The 22,585-nt window shown below is 49.4% G+C and overlaps 1 protein-coding gene across 1 annotated transcript in view; it reads right to left on the bottom strand.

Annotated features, from left to right (window-relative positions):
* The window catches only part of LOC147696978 (stomatin-like), a 350,190-nt gene extending 331,220 nt beyond the window's left edge, over positions 1-18,970 (bottom strand). The window contains exon 1 of the mRNA XM_086933266.1: positions 18,744-18,970. Coding sequence (XP_086789392.1) covers positions 18,744-18,882 — 139 coding nt within the window. The 5' untranslated portion in view covers positions 18,883-18,970. The remainder of the gene's footprint in view (positions 1-18,743) is intronic.
* Positions 18,971-22,585: the final 3,615 nt, after the last annotated feature.

Below are 22,585 nucleotides of genomic sequence, written 5' to 3'. Positions count from 1 at the left end.
CACAGCTTCTTTTTAACGCTGTGAATGCTGGGAGTTCAGCTGTAGTTTTAGTTCACTTCCATTGACTAACTGGACTGATGCACCGAATGCTGGTGATTTGTTGGAGATTGGGTGGTGGACGCGGATGACATCTGATAATCATGCCAAGAATCGGGGCTAGCCAACAGGTGTGTGAATCGGTATCTTATTCACAAGCAGCCCAGAACAACAGCGCAAAAGAAATATAAAAACGTAATGGCTGATGACTAGATTTTCCTTCCCTGGACTGAAAAGCGGGGATTACGTAACGGATTAAAGATCACTGGAGTCAGGCTTGAGCCATTCTTGACCTGGGAGCTTAGAGGCTGTAATCGCTGCTCCTCCAGCAATGGACCTGCACTCAGGCTTCCCAGCAGTCTCTGACACTGACTGAATAACAGGACATGCGACGGAACACCGGTGGGCAAACTTGAGAAGTGGGGTGCAGATCATTGGTCTGACTCGCGCATTATACTGCTAGATGCACGAGTCAGACCAATGATCTGCGCCCCCTCACAAGTTTGCCCGCCTGGCCTGCGCAGCCATGCCCTAAAGGTGCGCTGTCATTGGCGCTCTGAGCAGGCCCTGATAGATAATAATTCTGGCGCTACATGCACTCCCTGCCTACATGACGGCGGGTCACGGAACCGGGCAGGGTGGGTGGTGGCGCTGAACGTGTACGCAGCACGCACTATGCGCACATGACACACTACTAAATTCAACATACACTCCAACAGGGAATTCTGACCTCTGTGTGGGCAAAAAGCACCACTGTCTATCGTGAGATGAGGTCATCTCACCAAGGGCAGTGGTGCTTTTTCCTCCGCACAGAGGTCAGAGTGCACAGAGACTGTCACGGACCGGTGACCTTCTGATTTTGTTATTGGTGGACGATTTTGCAAAAAAATCGTCCCCAGTAACAAAACCGGCCCCCTGTGACAAAACCGGCCCACACCCCTTCCAGTCTACCGGGGGTTTGCCCGGTGCCCGGCACCAGCAGTCCAACCCTGCACAGGAACATACAAGAGGGGGTTATTGATCCTTCCATAATCCATAGAAATTGGCACTATTCCCCCATACATCTCTTACCTGAAGAAAACTGCACACAGAGTGGTCCTGATGCTGGAACATTAAACTTGAACTGCGTTTGCTATGACTGCTGCTATCCTTGATCACAACTCGCTCTCTGGAGGGTCCCCTGCCTGTCCCAGCAGCGTATAATGGGGCCCAACAACCCCAAACAGCGTCAACTTAATTTTGAAGGGGGGAAGACCCCGAGGCGGGAAGATGTCGAGAATGCCACTGAGGTGTAACCAAGCCAGTTACAGGGCACTGCCGCCATAATGGCCGAGCTCTGGGCTGGGTTGCAATCCATCAATTCCAGTCTGGACGAGCCAACTTGACGATAGCATGGAGGTGCATGACATTAGGATAGGCGGCGCGGAACAACGTATCTCGGACCTCGAGGATGAACAGCCCTCGGTTCAGAGAAGATTGGAGAGGGCCGAGAGCCTGATCAAAAAACTAGCCACTAAAGACGAATATTTGAAAGCATGGTAGTGCAGAAGCAGCATTCGTATTGCTGGTATTGTTGAGACCACAAATACTGGCCCCATGGCCAAATTTATAGAATCCGTCTTGGTGGAGCTGTTCGGGAGAGAGGCCTTTTCCGCGTCTTTTGCTGTTGAATGTGCGCACCGGACGCTGGGGCCCCCTCCGGTTCAAGGGGCATCCCGAGGATAATAATAGCCAAAATAATCACCTATAATGACCACAACATGGTCCTCCTGCTGTCCAGTGAGCACGGAATGCTCAACTATCAGAGCTCTAACATCTCCCTGTTTCCAGACTTTACGCCATTAGTGCAAGACGCATGCCGCAAGTACATGGGTGTGAAGCGATCCCTCCAAAAGGTGAATGTCAAATACGCCATGCTATATCCAGCCAGGCTTGGAATACAGATCAGCAGCAAAACCCACATTTTTGATACTCCTGATGAAGCAGCAACATTTTGGAAAAAACAACAATCTGTCACCCAGCAGAAGCAAAAAGACGGCGACTCCGGCCCTGGTTCCTGATATCTTTCCGATGCTTAGTACGGCGCCATATATCTGGAACATCTCTTGACAATGGTGAACTGTTTGAATACTTGTTAAACCCTGCAAGGAGAGGTCGCTGGGTGCAGCACAAATGCCCGGATGTGGTGAATATCTGAATTGTCCCTTCTAGTGGAACTGAACTATGGCCGAGTGGCAGTCATTTGATAGCAGAGAAGCAATGGTACTAACCATCCTACATCCAGATGGCTCCTCTGGAGTGTTGCCATCCCCCTTAGGATGATCTCCTACTCTTTCCTTCCCTCCCTCCCCTCCCCTTTCCCTGGGTGCTGTTCCTCGATTGGGATTCACCGGGTGGCTTGTTTTTGGGTGTTCTAATTGGGGTGTGGGTGGGGGGAGGGATGAGGGTTTTTTTTTGCATTATGGTTACAATCTTGTTATTTATTAAATTGGAGCACATTTTCTCTTCGCAGTACGGCTAGTTAGCTTCGCAGATTGATTGCTTGTCATGTTGGAACTCTTGGTTAAATGACTTTAGACGATAACAGTAGGTCCGGTCTGCACCTTAGATGTCTCTCCCAGAATGTGAGGGGGTTATCCAGGCCCAAAAAAAGCCGACAGGTTTTAGCATACTTAGCCAGGCACTCTTGTTATCCTCTCCGTCCTCAGGATCAGCTTGAGGTATAAGTAGGCCACCTCCAGATCTATCCAAGCCCCGAATGCTGTTATAGCCGTGGGCTAGAGAAGGATCAGGTGAGGGCAAAAAACAGGAAGGAAAGGAAGGGGACTGCATGGAGGGAGAGCTGTGAAGACAGAAAACAAAAGAAATAATGATTGGTATCAACTCTATTGAATGTCTTCTTAATACTATGGCTAACAGGCAGGATATGTATCAACAAGGGGGAACAAGGGGTTAGGACAATTTTTAACGGGGTCCAATGTATATGTCCTGAAGAGGCTATCAACAAAAAGGAAATACAGAGTTCCCCGGGTCCAGTCAACTAGAAGACTGTCATTGGCTTCTCTCTAACTAGGTCTAGGAAAGGGGTGAAGTCAGTGAGTTTTGTGAACCCTCTCTCGGAATTTAAAGGGGTACCTCACACAGGTCGCCGGTTGGACTACATTTGTAATCCCACCCGGCGATCGTCCAGCGTCATCATTGGTACCCTGCCCCTGCGACAGACTGGCAGTGCAATGCCTGTCGGGCAACAATAATTGCTGCTCTTTGGCGGGGATCTTCTATTCCTTGGCCAAAGGGTGTGTGGATGTAAGGGGCCTTGCGCGAGGGGGTAAAGTGTGTTAGTGCAAGAGTGAGCGTGGGTGAGGTAAAAAAAGTCAGTAGAGTCCAAAATTGAATTTTTATTGGTATGGCTCACTGCTTTGTTAAAAATTAATCAGGGGAATGGAGGCAGAACGCTCAAGGTAGTTAGCTTCATTCGACCCTAAGTGAGTGAATGGTCAACATGTTTCTTGCCACGGGGGCAATTCGTCAGGACCAAAAAGTGCTCATCTAATTGCAAGGGACCCCCAGTGATCAGGGGGCCCAGTATACGACCTGGTAGGTAGCGTATGGCAATCCTTTCTCAAAGCCCTTCCCAGAACTGCATGGGAGAAAGGGAAGAGAAAAGGTATCATCAGAGAGAGGCCACAAACTGTTGTGAAGAGCGTGAAAAAAACTCGCGTTTATTTCGTGACTGTTTAAATTTATACAGTGGGTGGGCATGCCTCTGGTCTGCCTTAGGTGATCGCATGTTTAGTGATGGCCAAAAGGTTTTGCTGGAAACTTATCATGCAATAAAAACCCATGAACTATCAGGGGCTATCACTGTGCAAATTTGCATGCGTGGTTTACGAATAGTATTTGAGACAGCATTCGTGGAGAAAAAGAAAACATCAAAACATTACTTTGAAATATTCAAAGAAGGACACTAGATGGCGTCGGTGTCTTGCCGGTAATTAACCCTTAACATGAACTATATCAAAACAAGAGACCGGTTTACTCTTGTGTCAGTGGATAAGGGAGCGATCTTACCCGTATTTTTGACTCGGGAGGCTTCCTCGCGCTGACCTGGTGGGGCCAGGACTTGGTGAGAACCACCTGCAAGGGGGAAGCATTACCGCCGGATTAAGGATAGGCGGTCAGATAGTGTTGCCAAACAGCCGCTTGGAGCTCGGTCCCTTTGCAGCGCTCAGAATGGAACGCACGCGGTGGTTACAAACGGAGCATTAGCGCCTTACCTGCGGATTCCTGGAGGGGAGCTTCTAGTCACCTACCCATCCCACTGCGGGTGATCCCGTCGGTCAGCCGGTATCACTGTGGTTGACCGGGTGTTCTGTTTAAGGCGGATTTGTGTAGCCAATGGGGTGGGGTGGGAGTGGCCGAGGCGCGTTGCTAGGCACTCGGATGCCGGAAGTAGACATCAAAGATTCCCTTACTCGGAGACGGAGAGGGGAGGAAAAGTGAGTAGCCAGTGTGTGTTGGCCAGGCGAGGGGATGCCGGTTGGTAAACATTGAAGACAGCCCTTACTCGGGGGCCTAGAAGGGTGAAAAGATGGGCGCCATCTTTGAAGGGGGTGGATGTTCGAAACAGTAAAGGAAGCCCTTACTCGAGGACTTGGAAGGGTGAAACGATGAGCGCCATCTTTAAAGAGGGTGAATGTTCGACAGCACGGTATTTATACTGCTCGGGTGCTTGTACAAACACAGTTACCCATGTACTCAAAGTACCACTGGTTACTAGGATCATTCTGTTATGTGACTTACAGTAATGCCTGGCATATATAGGACAAAAACGGTCCAACACTCAGCTATCTGGTGAGCATTGTCCAAGGCACCGCATCGTTGAGGCCATGTTCGTCAGTGTGCAGACGATGTACCCATCTCTGCTCCAGTCTGAACAGGGATTGTTGGTTCATACCTGGTTGGCACTCTAGAACTGTCCACTGTATATCATCGGTGGTATGTTTGTGTTCCTTGCAGTGTTCGTAGAGCCCGGTGTGTGTCTTGGAGCATCGAATGTTGCTGTTGTGCTCCATTATACGGTGTTTGACCGGGCGCATCGTCATTCCGACATACAACATTCCACAAGGGCACATCAATATATATATACATCTTGAGCTGTTGCAATTGGTGTGTTTGTTAAAAGTCCAGACAAAGTCTCCTGGAAGTACGATTGTTTTGCCTTGAATGGTTTGGGGGCACACCACACAGGAGCCACATTTGTAATGTCCAGTAACAGGGGGCAGATCCCAAAGAGTCCTGACTGGTCGAGTTTGTGATTTCTTTGGGCGACTTCACCCCTTTCCTAGACCTAGTTAGAGAGAAGCCAATGACAGTCTTCTAGTTGACTGGACCCGGGGAACTCTGTATTTCCTTTTTGTTGATAACAGGCAGGATATACTGTTTATACCTGTAACTGGAATGCAGACAACGCTAACTCAGGAGATACTTCTCTTCCACTGAGAACACGTAAATTCAGCCTGTGTCTGCCTTCCCCTGTAAACACAAACCTCACTATTGAAACAGCCCATAAGCCCCATGTAATAGCAGACCTATACTGGTAAAGAAGGGTACTACATACCCTGATCTCTTTCCATCAGAGTCCTGAAGAAACGTAGCCAGGGTTCTAAATAATGCAGCTTAAGTACACAGTATCTCCCATAAACTAAACAAGGGTTACGTCACCCAAATGAAAGTAGAACAAGGTTACCTGAATGAATGTGCTTTCAGGTGCAGGAAATACTCTTCGTCCCAAACTGGGACCTATTGATGTAAATCCTCTGCAATAGCCGATGCAAGAAGGCTTTCCAACAGAGGATTTACTTCGGTAAATAACGCAAAAACAAACAACTGTTTCCTCCGCAATAGCCGTAGAAAAAAGGCTCGCCAACGGAGGAAACGGAATCAGAATAAACCCCTTTTTGTTAGGAGTTGAGCAAACGTGTCCTCCGCATGAGCCGAAGCAAAGAGGCTCGCCAACGGAGACACGTGAACTGTGAACGCGGCACAAGAAAGCCCGTCCTCCGCAATAGCCGGTGATAAGGCTCTCCAACGGAGGACAAAAACGAAGAAACGAAGCTGGAAATACCCGCAACAAACTTGGTCCAAACCGCAGGGTCAACAGGAACGCTGGTGTAATCCAAACCGCAAGGTCGACAGGAACGCTGGAAGTCACGAACCAAAATATCCGACACCGGCTGCAGCAAGTGGTGTCTAATTTATACCCCGCCTCCTAACCGCTGAGCATTCTGGGACATGTAGTTTTTTACCCAGTCTGTACCCGTTTTTTACCGCTAGGCGCGACGGACTCTGACAACTCTATACAGATTGCCTTCCTACAGGAGACACATTACGCGCCACTCTCTACACATGGATTTGCGTCAGAATGAGACACAAATCGCTACTTTTCCTGCTACAGTTCATACTCGCGAAGGGTATTTATACTAGTACATCATTCCCTTCCCTCTCGGACTGTTGAAGTGGTGACGGAGCCGAAGGAAGATATACTATTGTGAAGGGATTGATGGGGGCTGAGCCTATACTGCTTGTTAATACATATGCCCCAAATATCGACACCTCAGTATTTTTCCCAACGATAGCTCCATGTATTGATGGAATGACTACAGAAACTATACTAATGGGGGAAGACTTTAATCTCACACTTGACCCCATGATTTACACTACTGGCACACGACGCACTACGAAGCCCCATGTCACACAGGTTCTCCTAAACTTACAACGCACTGCACTGTTAGAAGATCCCTGGGGCACAAGACACCCGGGAAACCGCAACTATTCTTTTTATTCTGCCCCCCACGGTTCATGGTCCCATATTGATCACTGGTATCTCAAGCTGCAACTACTGCTGGAAGTATGCAAAATTGAAAATTAACCTTGATTGATATCTGACCATGCCCCTTACCTCCTTGTGTTGGACTTTCCTATGCTCCTCAAACAGCGACCCCTAAGGAGATTCCCCTCTTCTGCCCTATTGAACTCAGTATTCCGCAGTGAAGTGGAAGATGCCTTTATAGCGTATTTTGAATTAAATGAGGGAACAGTGGATTCACAGCTGATACTCTGGGATGCCTTTAAGACATTTGTCCGCAGGGTATGCATCTTGAAACACGCTGGCATGCTCCGCTCTATACATGGAGAGTTGGGTACGATAGAGAAGAAACAAAATGAATGAAACGAGATTTATATTGCGCAACTTAGCCCCAGAGGGCAAAAAACAAAAAACAAAAAACAAACAAAGACTTGGCTGCGCAAGCTGCCCTCTCCCCAGAATTATTCCGGGCTGCTCAATGTTGTTGACTGAATTCACTGATGCAGCCGTCCGAGAAGTCAAATATCTCAGAAAATACGATATGGCCCGAGTATATGTGGAAGGTGAGAGACCCGGTAGGACGCTCGCCCGCCTCCTTCATCCACAATGTCAATTGGCCTATATGTAAATGTAAATGTTGTATACTTGTAAAGCGCACAGCTGCCCCAGCAAAGGGGCGTCCCGGCGCAGTATACCGCTGGGGAACCCATCCTGGCTTTCCCTGTGAGATGGTCCCGCCTGGGCATCTCCAAGGTGAAGACAAGCATCCCCGGCGCTGATGGGGCCATTAGTAGAGATTAAGCAAGCTATTGCCCAGAGTTGCTGAGTGGGACCAATGGTTGGAGTGGGCACCGAGGCGAGAATTATCGAGTCCTCTGACCATGGCCCAAGACCCTGCCGTGTCGGGAATCGAACCCTGGTCCCGGGCCGACCTCTGCCTCCGGGTCTGCCGCCTCTAACCAGTAAGCCACACCACTCCACGCACCTAGACACCAAAACAGGCGAGTCGCTAACAAAAAATGCAGACATCTCTGCCACCTTTCTTGACTATTATAAGCAACTGTACTGAACGCGAGACCCCCCCCACCCTACTATTTATTGTAGCCATGGATCTACTGGATCGCCAAATATAAGAGCGACAACTCCATTGCGGAATACAACTATACACTGGCCCATTGGCTGCTTCCTTTTATGCGGATGATTTAATGCTGTTTGTACGAAGGCCAGCTGAGAATTTACCCCCACTCTTGAGAGAGGCGATTCGCTTTGGGTATTCTCTGGGCTAGTCATCAATTAGACTAACTCAGAAATCTTCCCACTGACCCCTGCAACTACCCAGGTAGACCTTGAGTATCCATTAAGATGGTGTAGTGACCCCCCCCCCAGGTACCTGGGCATCTATTTACATTGAAGTACTGCCGAGATTATTCGCATCAACCATGGCCCTGCGATCGATCAACTAGGAACACAGATTGATAGATGGACGAAACTCCCCCTTACAATAGCCGACAGGATTGCCATTATAAAGATGGTAGTTTTACCATTCTTATACTTATTTCTGAACATTCCAATTGCCCTGACTGCAAAATTCTTTGAAACATTGCGTTCATTGCTGACGCGTCTGATATGGGCAGGCAAATAGCTGCGTATAAGCTGGACCACCCTGATAATGCCATAGGAGCAGGGGGGCTTTGGGGTTCCTGATTTTTATTTATACTACCTGGTTGTACAAGTTCACTTTACATATTATTGGTATCACCCAGATGCTCAGATTCCATACCTCAGACCCGAAAGATCTCAGATACATTCCAAATCGCTCTTGACGATCCTACCGCAAGGACTGCCGCGGTGTCCTACAGAAATCCAGACGCTGTCCACAACTTGTTAGGCATGGTCCAAATTACACAGATACCTGCATCCTACACTTTTATACTCTCCATATATACCACTAGATGACAATCCAGGGATATCTCCCACCACTGAAACCCTCACTAAAAAGACACTTGATAAATATAGACTTCATAAAGTGGGAGACTTATTCAACAATTCACGACCATGCACAGTTGCTGATCTCTATTCCCGGGGTACTGCCACATATATGGATAGTTTCCTCCTCTTACAGAGTCCGAGGAGCCTTCCTGGAAGTTATTCCAGAGGCAACAACAGAACCGGACGACTTTCCCCCACTTACACTTGTCATAAGTTCACCAGACAGTACACATCTCGTTTCACGACTGTACCATTTGGCGCAGTACCTTCGCCCTGCAGTGGGCACCAAAGCAAGGACATCATGGGAGCGGGATCTTGGCGAAACACTGAGCGACAGTGTGTGGCTATACTGTTGTGCACAGACACAGTATATCTCCAATTACCATAGGCACAAACTATTACACTTTAAATACCTTCACAGAGCGTATATTACCCCGAAGCTACTATCCAAAATGAGCCCGAGTGTGACAGTCACGTGTGCCAGGTGTGAGGAACCTGAGGCAGACTTTCTGCATCTTGCATGGAACTGCGCGCCTGTTAGGGAGTAATGGGAGGAGATCTTTCGCCATCTGTCTTTCATGGTGGAACATACTATAGAACCCACACCACTGATGGCATTATTGGGTTATGTTACACCACTTAGGAGAAGTATTAGAAGATTTTCAGCAACAGCCTTGCTCATAGCAAAACACCAAGGGCCATATGTATCAAGGCAAAATGGGTTCGCAAACGCCGAAATTCGCAGAATTCCGGCGTTTGCGAACCCATTTTCGCTAAATGGTATGTATGAAACATTTTTGTTGCAAAATAAGGAATCGCTAAATTTGCCATTCCTTATTTTGAGATTGCATTTTAGGAATTGCAAATTTTGCGATTCCTTAAATGCAATGTATCAAGGAAAAAAACATTTCAAAATGCCATTAAGGAATCGCAAATTACCACCAACTTCTAGTTGGCGGCAAGTTGCGAATTCTTTCAAAACAGCATTATTTTAAAAATCAAAAGGTGCCATGTGACGCTCATACATGCCCTTAGGGCATGTATGTGCGCCATATGCGCACACATGTCATTTTCAGGGGTGCAGCAGGGTGTTCTTGAGACACCCCTGCACCCTTGAAAATATTCACAATTTGCGATTGGCAAATTGCGATTCCCAATTTCCCCTCCATTCCTATGGGCCTCCTGGCCCATAGAAATGAATGGGAAATTATTCCTTAATTGCGATTAGCAATTTGCTAATCGCAATTATGGAATTTTAAGGAATCGCTAAAAAGAAGCGATTTTCTACATACGTACCATTTTGCGATTTCTAAATAGCGGTTCCTTAAAAATCGCTATTTAAGAATCGCAAAACGGAATGTTGATACATATGGCCCCTAGTCTTCTTACACTGGCAGAACCAGGATGTTGAGCGTCGTTGCCGAGACTCGAAACGGGTTCCCCAGCTTTGAGGTGGACAGCTCTAGCCACAAGGCTACATCCTCTCCCCTTTTACACCATGACACAATGAGTGATGTCTATTCAACATTATTTCCCATCACCTCGCGCCCTTGTGATACATGGCAGCCGCTCAAGAGCTATTTACTGACCCAGCCTCTGGACGAGGATTGAGGAGGGACTGCTATGATTACGTATGGTAATCCCCATTACTCTTAGTCCTACTCGTCCTCGACCCAGTCATCACACATGAGGTATTCCACACGACAGGAAACAAAACAGGAAACACTTTTAGACTCCATCCACCCTCCTGTCAGGTGCTATAACACACCTCACCACCAGAAGAAAATCCTGATTTACCAAGCACCAAAGGCCTGGAAAGGGAGGGCGGGCGGGATGTATGACTGGGTCGAGGACGAGTAGGACTAAGAGTAATGGGGATTACCATACGTAATCATAGCATTACCTCTACGTCCCTCGTCCTCGACCCAGTCATCACACATGAGGCATACCAAAGCAACGCCCAAACAGGCCTTTGGCAACCCACACACAACAAAACACCGACCAGACACAAAGGAGTGCAGCAAGACAAAGTTGCAAGAAACAACAGAATCACATTGGAGGGGAAACCCTCCACAGCCAGCAACACCCCACGACCAAAAACTGGTCCGGTCAGACAAGGCACAACTCCACCACCAGTGCCGCACGAACGCGGACCCGGAGGCCCGGGACCCAGCCCGACAAATCCACCCAGGGAAGCAGCCCAGGAGACAGACACGCCCCGAGCGGAACGCGCCATGACACCCGCCGGACAGGGCAAAACCCGCACCAAGATAGGCAAGAGCAAAGACCGCCAGAAACTAGTGTCCCAAAGAGAGCCAGGAAGCAGCCGTAGCCAAACCAGCCAATCCAAAGGACACGGAGAGAGAGCCAGAAGAGCGAAACACCCCAGAACGAGCCACAGAAAGCACAAGGCACGTACGAGGCCAAAAGAAAGAACAGAAAGCCACCAGGCACGACAGAATGTCAAGGGCCACAGACTCCAAAGGTATAAAAGGGGAAGACTGCAAAACCCCCTACATCAAGGAGAGACCCCATGGGGGGCACAGATAGCAGCCAAAAGACCCAGCAAGGAAACCAGAGGAGGAACACCACCTCGAAAATGAAGACCATCGCTCCGAATAGGAAGACAAAGCAGACAACCTACGAGAAGTCCGCATCACCAAAACAAGAGGTTGGGCAGACCACGGGTCCCAAGAGACACCCATTCAACCCCCAAACCGCCAAGGAGAGGAGAACCAGAAAGAGAGACAGAGAACTCAGAGGAGAGGGGTGACGGGGCAGAAACCAAGGAGGCCCCACCGCCAGGTCCAGCAGCAGATAAAACCAGGACCTCCACGGCCAGAGAGGTAGCACAGCCACCACCTGAGCCCACTCCCGCCGATCCATCAGCAGAAACGCAGGAACCAAAGGAAAGGGAGGAAAGGCATAGAGAAGTCAGGGAGGCCAAAGGAGATACATGGCATCCACGCCCCCTGCGCCCCCCTCCGGAGACCAGGAGCAGAACAGGGGCACCAGGGCATTGGACCCCGAGGCAGACAAATCCAGAGCCGGAGTCCCGAACCTCAGGCAAAGCAACCGAAAGGTCCTGGGAGCCAGACACAGGGACAGAGACGAGGGAAACCACCGGCTCAGAGAGTCCGCCACCACAACGTCCACACCCCGAATGGGACGAGCAGACAGGGCCGAAAGACAAAGTTCCGCCCAAGCCGAGAAGGAACAGGCCACCCGAATCAGGGAGAAACTGCGGGACCCCCCCTGGTGATTCAGATACGCCTCAACGTGAAGGCCGATCCCACCAGGACAAGGCAACTCTCCAGACAAAGATGGAAATAGTGAAGCGTCCTCCCCACTGCAGACAACACTCCCCAGTTGGACGACCTGCAAGACTCCGACGGGAGCCAGCGCGCCAGCATCCCCCAACAGGCCAGAGCCACTCCCCAGCCAGAGGCAATGGCATCCGAGGTCCCAACCAGAGGAGGAGGTAGACGAATCAACAGCCCCACGGAAAGGAGGGAGGGGACAACCACCACTGGAAAGTAGACACCACATCCAGAGACACAGGAACAGGAACCGCAAAACCCAGGACAGAAATGAGACCCACCGCTGCACAGGCCACAGCAGAGGCCGCAGACAAACCCTTGCCCAGGGCACAGTGAAAACAGAAGCAGCCATGAGGCCCTGAACCTCCAGCCACTGAAGGAAGGGAGCCGAGGCTTGCGAAAACAACCTCCACAGCAATGACTGTAGGCGATGAATCCGGGCGTCCGCCAGGAGCATCCTCCCCGACACAGAATCGAACACGGCTCCGATGAAGGACTTCCGGGTGGCAGGCTCCAGGTGAAATTTGGGCAAGTTGAACAAAAACTCGTGGACCCTGAGCGCAGACACGGTCAAGAGAAGGTGGCGAGACATGACCTCCAGGGACGGAGCCCGAACCATCCAGTCGTCCAAATACGGGCCCACAGACACCCCCAGGAGATGCAGATGGGCCACCAAGGGAGCCACCCCCTCGGCGAACACCCGGGGGGCGGACCGAAGACCAAAAGGGGGGACGCAGAACTGCCAGTGCTGACCATCCAGGCAGAATCGCAGGAAACGCAGATCCGACACAGCCACCGGGACGCGCAGAAACGCATCTTGGAGGTCGAGCGCGGACGAACACCCAACCCGACTGGATCAACGGAATAACGTTCTGGAGGGCCTCCATCCTGAACGGTATCCTCCGTAAGAACAAGTACAGGCCCCGAAGGTTGAAGAACACTCGGAAACCCTCCGTGAATTATGGCACCACGAAGATGAAGGAGGTAAACATCCAACCCCCGCACCGCCAGGGGAACCGGGACAACCGCCCGTCTGCTGACCAAAGAACGTCCAACAAGGCCAGATGGCGGAAAGCATCCAGAGAAGAAGGGGCACCACCATCCCAGAGGGGGAGGGGGGACAAGAATCCGATCCGGTAGCCCCACGACAAGACATCCAGCACCCATCAGTCCGAGGTAGACAGGCGTCAAGCAGGAAGGAACCAGCGAAGTCTCCCACCAACCAGAGGAGGAACACCAGCGAAAACGACCCCAAGGGCGGCCCAGTCAGGAACACTGTGGACCAGACCCGACACCCCTCCGGGATCTCCTCCCAAATGCCCGGAGGAAATAATGCCCCGAGCCATGACGAATCCGAAAGGAGGACTGCAGAAACCTGGAAGGCTGGTGGAAAGGCCAGGCACCCGAAAACGAGGGAGCCCCCCCCCCGGTCGGAAGGCCATGAAAAGATAAAGAAGGCATGCGCTCCTGGAAGACCCTGTGTAGCCAACCTACCAGCGAGTCACCAAACAGACAGGGCCCAGCGAAAGGCAGCCGCAAGCCATGGACCGCTGGACCACGTCCGTCATCCAATCCCGCATAAAACAGGATACAGCGCAGCAATAGAGGAACCACAGGACACAGCAGAAGCCCACACAGAAGCAAAGGCGGCATCCGGCATACATTTACCTCCAGGCGGGCCATAGGCCCCAGCAACACCGCACAACTGGCACCCTCCTGCGGGGACGAAAACAGGGACTCCAAAACGGTCAGCAAAGACCGGACAACGCCAGAACGAACAGCCAGATGAGAAGCGGCAGAAGACATCTTCAGGGCAGACTCCATCCACATGCCCACACCGTCCATCAGAACGCGCCCAGCAGCCATGGAAGGACGACCCACAAGACTGGCACCACAGAGTCCGCAGGAACGAAGACAGGCCAAGAGAAAGCCACATCCCATAACGGAGAAAGCAAGGACACAAACCAGGGCATGGAGAAAGATCCCGCACCATCCACACTCGCAACAGAACCACGGACACAAAAAAGAGGTACTGGCAAAGAATAGGCTACAAGAAATCCAAAGAAATCAGAAAGTCCAACAGTAAGCATCAGATGATCCAGAAGAAGGCGCCAAAACCGGGCATCAGCACACCACCAGGCATCACAGGAGAGGGGAGGAGGCCCCACCGGAAAAAGGGGAAGATGCAGGCACAGGAGAGGAACATCACCCCTCACGACGGAGGTAGCACACGACCATTTTCATATAGAAAGGTATCTTGGCGATGAAGAACAGATGGTTATTGTTACCCAACGGTACACATTTCATCGATCTCAGAAGGACGAAAGTCTGAGTGCACCCACCGGGATTCGAACCAGTGACCGTGAGGTCGAGCACAGGTCCCTGCAGAAGACTCAATAGTCCAATGAGCCATTGGACCTAGCCTCCAAGCCGAACTCCAGACATCCGTGCAACTACCCCAACAGTAGAGGGTAGGAGAGGAAACGTAGCACAGCGTAATATACACCAACAATAATAAAGTGATGAACAACATCGTAGAGCACGTACCGTAAGCAGACTCCTACCAGATGCCATGCCTGGACTCCAAGTAGCAAGCAGAAGGCCAGTGTCCTGTCCACAGTGCTCAGGCAACGTAGAACACACAATGCAGAGGAAGCGTAGCAAAGAGCACTCCAAAGGCATATGAAAAGCAGTCAGCAGCTCCAGGTGAGGCTCAAACCCCCACCCACGGCATGGCACAGAGCAAGTACGCTGAAAAAGTACCGCGCACCACCCGACTGAGCCACTGGAGAAAATAGATCAGCAAGGGTCCATGAGGAAGCGGGACTCCACATCCACACCCCGGAAGAGCGAAGGAATCCCCCTGAAGAGTCCCCGGGCGCAATCCCCGGAAGCTCCAGGAGTCACACGTCTCAGGCTCAAGCACAGGCTCCCTCAGAATGCCCACCAGCCGAGATACGCAACCGTGCAGAACCACGGAACAGGCACGACTCCGCTCCAAGAACCGGAGCGCCCGGAGTCCACCGGGCGTCCGCCCACACCAGCACCCGGCACCGAACACGGCCGAAGGGTGTAACAGGGGGCAAAGCGCATGCGCGCAAACAGGAAACGCCGCCGAGACAGCTGGCCGTCCCAGTGCAGCAGGGATAGTCCAAAGGCAGCCACGAACTCCTGATGTCCCAAGAAGGTAGAATACTTATCCGCGTGTCACATGCCACCACAGTCGTCACCGTGTCCCGGAGGCACACGCAGGAGCCGTCACCAGGGCCCCCTCAAGGCAAAGAGGCAATGGAGACATCGGGGAATCCAAAGTGGAGGAGTGCGCCCCAGAACAGCCCAGCGCTCACAGTCCCAAACCCCAACCACTTCCACGGTCGAGGAACCAGCAGGAAAGCAGCAAGCAGCAGGAGGAAGGTCCACAGCACATCCAGCAGCGTGAACAGAGACCAGGGCAGGAACGAAACAGGAAGACCCACAAAGCCCAGCAGTATGGATCACCTGAGCCCAGGAGGAGAAAGGGAAGCCTAGCTGCCCCACTCCAAGAAATCCCACGACGGTCCATGGGAGCCCCCCAGAGCCCAGCAGTGGAGGATCCATAGGACAAACAAAGCAGGTAAGCGCCCGGCACTCACCCCAGTGTCTCCCATCAAGTAAACCACCGACAGGAAACAAAAAAGGATTTTTTTCTGGTGGTGAGGTGTGTTATAGCACCTGACAGGAGGGTGGGTGGAGTCTAAAAGCGTTTCCTGTTTTGTTTCCTGTCGTGTGGAATACCTCATGTGTGATGACTGGGTCGAGGACGAGGGACGTAGAGGTAATGCATAGATTACGATGAGACATGTCTGAATAATCAGACCATCATAGATACAGGCTGGGAGACTGGTAAACCACGACCACTAGTATTGAAACGTAATTTGAGGAATTACTGACAATGTCTGGACAACAGCAATGGAAATACTGCATTGTGATTATTATAGTTCTTTGCTTGAGAGCTGCTCTTTTTGTAATTTGTTGTTACGTTTGGGAACTGGGAGTGAAACAAACTCCGGCATGACATAACATGGCCGGCTTGTGCGGCCTACTTGTATCCACTCTCTGATTTTTTTTTATACTTAAAAATGCAATAAAATAAATTCAAAAAAATAAAATAAATAAATGGGCAGGTACCGTCAGAATACCTATACCTCTTTCACTTGGGAAGTAGAGTACTAGCGCTTCTCAGCACGGTTGCAATCATTTTAATGGGAGTGGACTGACACTTCTGAGAAGCAAACGGGTTCTTTTGTACACAGCATTTACACTTGAATGTTTCTATTTCAAGGACTGCTTCATATAATACAAGTGTTTGATCTCCATCAAAATGTTTTTTATAAAAATAATAAACAATGTAAGTAGACATTTTCGGAAATGTGATTAAAAGTGACAATAGGTGGCCATTTTTAGAAACGTGGATAGGCAGTGTAAATTCCGGAGTTAAGAACCAGGGTTTTCCAACCGTAGCCCACAAGCGCCAAAAGCATATCGGATTACTTCAATATACACACGAGAAAAGATTCCAAACAATTGACTTACTGGGAACTACTTATTTAATCTCATGTTTGTGGCCCTCGTGGGTCAACGTGTGACATCAAAGCACTACAGTGCAATACCAATTGTTGAAGGCGCTACAAAAATGCTGATGAAAAAAATTATTCTTATAGCCGACGACCCTCATGCCACGAGGTCAGAGCCCTCTTTATGTTACAAATAATTAAGCTAAACTCCCTTTCTGGAGATTGGCATGCACACAACCCATACATAACAGGGATGTGAGATCTAACGGCATACGTTGACACGTCTTAATAGTACAGTTGTATTAAACAGAGTCCCAGATATAATAACGCTTGTCTGGGCGCTCGAACGGCACTGCATAGTTTTGCACTGCTCCCACAAGCCTTTTTTATGGTAGGTAAATAAATGCAAAACGTCACACCTCCTAAGCGCGTGCGCAAAATGTTAGTAAATAACACTCGGATGTGTGCGCACAGTTGGAATTACTTGAACCCACGTTTCCTCATTGTTGGGTTTTTGTCCCTGTGTATACGTTATTTAATGTTGCATGTTTAATATGATCAGAGACCTAAACCTCAGTGTAGTGTAAACGTTTGTGGTAAAATGTCAATAAAAGAGCTATAAAAACACAGAGACCGCCATAACCAGCCAAAACAAATCCTGTATGCCTACAAAAGAAGCAATGTGCTCTTATTATTGACAAAACAGCACTTCAGCAAAAGAAATATACAAAAACAGGTGACAAGGTGTGAGCTAGGTGCTTTTTCAGAAGCCATGTGTGCATTTATTGTGCACCCCAAGAATAAAATTGTTTCTATAGGGCAGTACTTAACCTATTTTAACTCACAAACTCACACTCATACCACTACCTTGACCACTTACCCGCACTCACCATACGGCAGTCTCTTAAAAGAACTCCGATAAAGAGCCCCTTGGCGGGAGCACGTCAGGCATTGCAGCGCGGGCCCCACCAGGAGCACAGCCCAAATGATGAAGCATGACATCCTTCGGAGTGTGTGAGGGCAATCCATAAGAGACCTGTTCACTCCTTGACCCTCCCCTTAGGAACTGGACTTTTCTTTGACTTCTGCATTTATAGTGAACAATCATATGAAGGAGGCGAACTAACCCTGGCGAAGCACTACGCTACGCTCGCGGAGTTTGCGAAGTTTGCGCAACTTCGCACTACGCGAGCTGCACGTAGCACAGTGCGAACACACGTAGTGCAGCGTAGCATAGTGCAGTGCTCAATTTTTGCTTGTTCGCGGTCCTGAACGTCATGTTCGCGACCGCGAGCAAGCAAAATGACATCCCGGCAAGATTCTCAACGCGGGGAGGTAAGGTTTCTCATTGTGAGTGGTTGTGCATGCTCGCGACCGCTCTCAATGAGAAACTACCAGATTGCGTTGAGAAAGCTGCAGCTCGAGTAATAATCTACTCGAGCAGCAGAAAACTACAGCTCGCACTGTGCAAGATGCCGTTTTCAATGATTGCACAGTGCCGGATGCTTGTCCGCACTGTGCAATCATTGAAAACGCATCTTGCACAGTACGAACATGCTACTACGCAGTTCGCATAGTGCGAAGTGCACTTAGCGTAGCTTCGCATAGCGCTACTTCACAAACTACGCCCACCCTTAAGGCGAACACATACATATAAATGCAATACACGTTTAGGAATATCACACACACTCCACCTTTTCTTTTTAATCTAAAGCAAGTAAACACAGATTTGCAAAATCCAAACACAGGTGCATGATTGTACAACAGGAGGCTTGGCTACGGTCAAAACAAGCTCTATTGCCACAATCTAGCCTATCAGTAGTCACTGCCTTAAAGTAAACAAGGATGGATAGAATAGCACACCCAAAGTGCAGCGTGCGCCTCAGGCTCCTGACTTCAGGTGTTACTGCACCTGCTGCATTAACTTGAATCATTTACCCTACCATGACTAATTGAAAAGCTCATTCTGTAAATTACCAGTTGAAGACTCGCCCAGGCCCGTCTCTGGATGGTTCCCATTCGGGTGGTGGGAGGTGTCCATTTCCGGCTGCACTTTGCCGAGCATAGACCACGGATAAAGGGGCGTGAGACTTGACTGCTCTCTCTCACCGTGCATGAAACGCAAGGCTCACTTCGCAGGATGATATTGTGAAAGCCAGCAACATCTCCAGGTCATCCCCACAAAGACAGAACCAAATGCTGCTGCCCAGTCTGTTAGGAGAAACACCAACAGGCCCACAGTCCCCCAGAACACCCTTGTGCATGAACAGACCTGCTAAAATAAACTGCCCCTCTCCACCCAAGGCGTGTGTGTGCCAACAAGTGTAACAAGATCACGGTGGATCGCAGGTCATATATATTTTAAGCAGTATTTCAGTCACAGGCTGGGCAGGGCAGAAAAAGCAACATCCTGGAACAAATGTGCAGAGCAGAGTTTTTCAGAAACTCCGGTGAAATTGTATCTCTTTTAATAATTTAGTATTTGTGAGTATTGTGTGGTGTGAGTGACACACCTTTGTGGTAGTCACAGAACCGTGCACCGCAGTAATTAATAGGCAGCAGGAAGGCGCAGTTTGTACAAAGGACAAGATAATTACATGTCATTTCGAGGAAGAATGAAGGCTACAGAAATAGTGCCTAGTGGTTTCAAAGAATTAGATGGTTTGAAAAACTGCAAACAGCAACTGAGTGTACCGTTATTTCGACTTCGTTAAAGTTTACATGACCTTTGAAATGTGGATACAACCAGGGCCACTTTATTATGTGGAGGGGGACGGCCACACACTGTCTGTGCAAGGGTTTCACTTCATTAGTACCAGTTTAACAACTACATTCAGCAATAGACCACTGAAATATGAAGAGCGTATCTTTACATGTCTCCGTGTTTTTAGTACGTTTTGATCTGTTCGAGTAAGAACCTATGTTTTTGTTAAAATCTGCACATTATGCAGCAGAGGATGGATTATGTGTCAAATGCGGCAAACCCATAATTATGTGGAAAACAGGAGAATCACACCATTCTGTTGACCCTGCATATAACCTAGCATATGGCCTTTTTTTCCTGTATTGAAGGCGTCCATAAAACTTACAAGATGCAGCATTGCATAGCGTGTGTTTATTATTGTTATTTATTGGTATTTGTTACAGTGTGTCCATATTTCATGCACACAAACAATGTTTGGTGTTATTATTATGCGATTCTGCCACTATCCCTGTAATGAATGTGCAATAAATGCTAGGCTGCTAAGTTAATCAAGTGAGCCTGCTCACTACACATTTCATGCTACTCTTCTCACCACACTTCATTATGCTCTGCATTGGGCTACACATTAATAAACAACTATAGTACGTGAACAGTGTATTTTATGTATGTGGCAAGTAAGTAGATTGGTCCGCACCTCAGCATGCAAACTAACTGTTAGATCTTCCAATCTGTCGTAGGAGTTGCGTGATGGAACAACGCATGCCTTTACAAAGCATGCCTGAACCAAGCGGTCTTAACCGCAATCACGTCTTTACCACGCATGCCTTTATCACACAATTTTTGTGGTAATGACATGATTGGTAAAGGGACATGTGTAATACAGATCACACTCCTGCCCTTCTGCCCTGAGCCCTAAAATTCGGCCCTCCTGCGGTCTAATCTACCCGCCCTAGCCCTATAAACTTCCCTAACCTCCTACCCTGAACCTTAATACTCGACCCCTAAACCCTAAAACTACTCTGAACACAGCTTCCCTCCCTGAGCAGTAAACCAGCCCCCACCTCCTAAAACCTACCCCCACTTCACCCCTGTCCCAGGCCAACTGCCCCCTCAACCTGAAAAATGCCACTTTCCTATCCCCTGCCATGAGCCCTAAAACTCAGGCCCCTAAAAGCTACTCTGACCCCATGCTCTCTTCCTGATCCCTAAAACCAGCCCAACCCCTAAAATCTACCCCACCTACCCCCTGCCCCAGCCCAACTGACCCCTTAGCTTGTAAATTGCCCCTTTCCCGTCCCCTGCCCTGAGCCCTAAAACTCCCAACCCCCCTAGCCCTGAAAAAGACCCTGACCACTCAGTCCCCAAAACGACCCCAAAACAAACAAACTACTGTCCAACCCTGTCCCCTGCCCTGAGCCCTAAAACTTGTGACCTCCAGCCCCGAAAACTACCCCGACCCCCACCGCTCCCAAAACTACCCCCAACACAAACAAAATACCCTTGTCCCCTGCCGCAGCCCTAAAACTTTCGACCCCCTCCAAGCCCTGACAACGACCTCAACCCCTACAAACTACTCCCCACCCCCCAAAACCAGCTTACTTCACCGCATCGTCCCCATCTTTCCTCTTCCTGCTCTTCCACCGGATCCGAGCTGCAGCCAGCAACTAGACTGCGCATATGCCTTAATGCATATGCGTGATTAAGGCAAGCGCGGTTACGCTTGCGATGTGGGAAAACGCACGGCTGAGGCCGCAGTGATCCGACTGTTTTTTCCCCGTAGGACATATTAACTGGGAGCGGTATAGTTATACTATCTAGCCATGCCCTGAACATAGCATAAGCTATTTACCTTGTGTCTTCCCTTACTGATTATGCATTCTGTTCAATGGTGTGGTATGTGGGGAAGTGTGTCTGCTCAGAGAGATATTTTAAAGTATGGGCAAATTGGGCGATTGCCACCTTCCTAGGGTGCCCAATGGGAACATTAACGTTATCTCCCTCTAGCTCACCTCTGTCTATTTCTAGTTATGAAACTCTCTTCTTCTCTCTACCTCCGTCTCTCTTTGCCCAGAGTTATTTTAAGGATTTTTGGGGCGACAGAAAGACATTATTTAAAATGTTTATGAGTGAAACCTGCTTCCAGGTGTTTGGCATGAAGCCTTTCAGTACTATTATCGAACTCTTTAAGCCCTAGGGGGAGAAGATCCAGCTGAGATAGACAACTACCTCCAGAACTGTCCCTGGTCTCCTTTGGATCCCTCCCACACTCACGACCTGGAAGAGCCCTCTTAGCCGCTGAACTCCGCACGGCACTCCAGGATCTCCCTAAAGGGAAATCTCCTGGCCCTGAGGGCCTGCCGTCATCCTTTTATGTGACTTTTCTACCAGAACTTCAAGCGCCCCTGCTCACACTTTTTAACTATCTTACTCTTACCACCGGTCTTACTCCCACCATGTCCAATTCTGAAATCGATCTGATCCCTTTACCGGGCAAGAATCCTACCTTGTGTTCCTCTTATCACCGAAGCATTGACGCAAAGCTTTACTCCAAGATTCTGGCTAATCGTCTGGAGAACCTCTTCCCTGTGTTAATAGAGTTGGATCAAGTGGGGTTTATACAGGACAGACAAAACCTTGACATCTACTCCGCTTGGCTCACCTGGTTGAAAAGGCGCAGCGCCACTCGATTCCTGCTGTCCTCCTCTTCTTAGATGCGGAAAAGTCATTCGACAGGGTGAGATGGGCCTTCCAGAGGGCAGTGTTGCTGAAAACAGGTGATCAGTAAACCGGCGATCACCTCTTCCATTCGCATTAACGGCATGAACACCAACTCCTTCTTGTTATTCCGAGGCACCAATTAGGGCTACCCGATGTTCCCTTCGTCTACTCTTCGCCTTGGTGGTTGAACCTCTGGTTAATAAACTCCGATGCTTTGTTGACATCAGAGGCATTCCCTTCGCTGGTCAGGAACCCAAGGTCCTGCTCTATGCTGATGACCTTCTCCTGGCACTAACAGAGTAGGATACCTCCCACCAGGCGGTCGTCCGGAATCTGCAAAGTTATGAACGCATCTCCGAATACAAGATTAACTCAGGAAAGCCACAGATGCTCAACC

Source organism: Lissotriton vulgaris, chromosome 8, assembly GCF_964263255.1.
Source record: "Lissotriton vulgaris chromosome 8, aLisVul1.2, whole genome shotgun sequence".
In the NCBI taxonomy this organism is placed as follows: domain Eukaryota; kingdom Metazoa; phylum Chordata; class Amphibia; order Caudata; family Salamandridae; genus Lissotriton; species Lissotriton vulgaris.
Note: the sequence above shows the minus strand (reverse complement) of the source record. Positions and strands in the feature narration are given on the sequence as shown.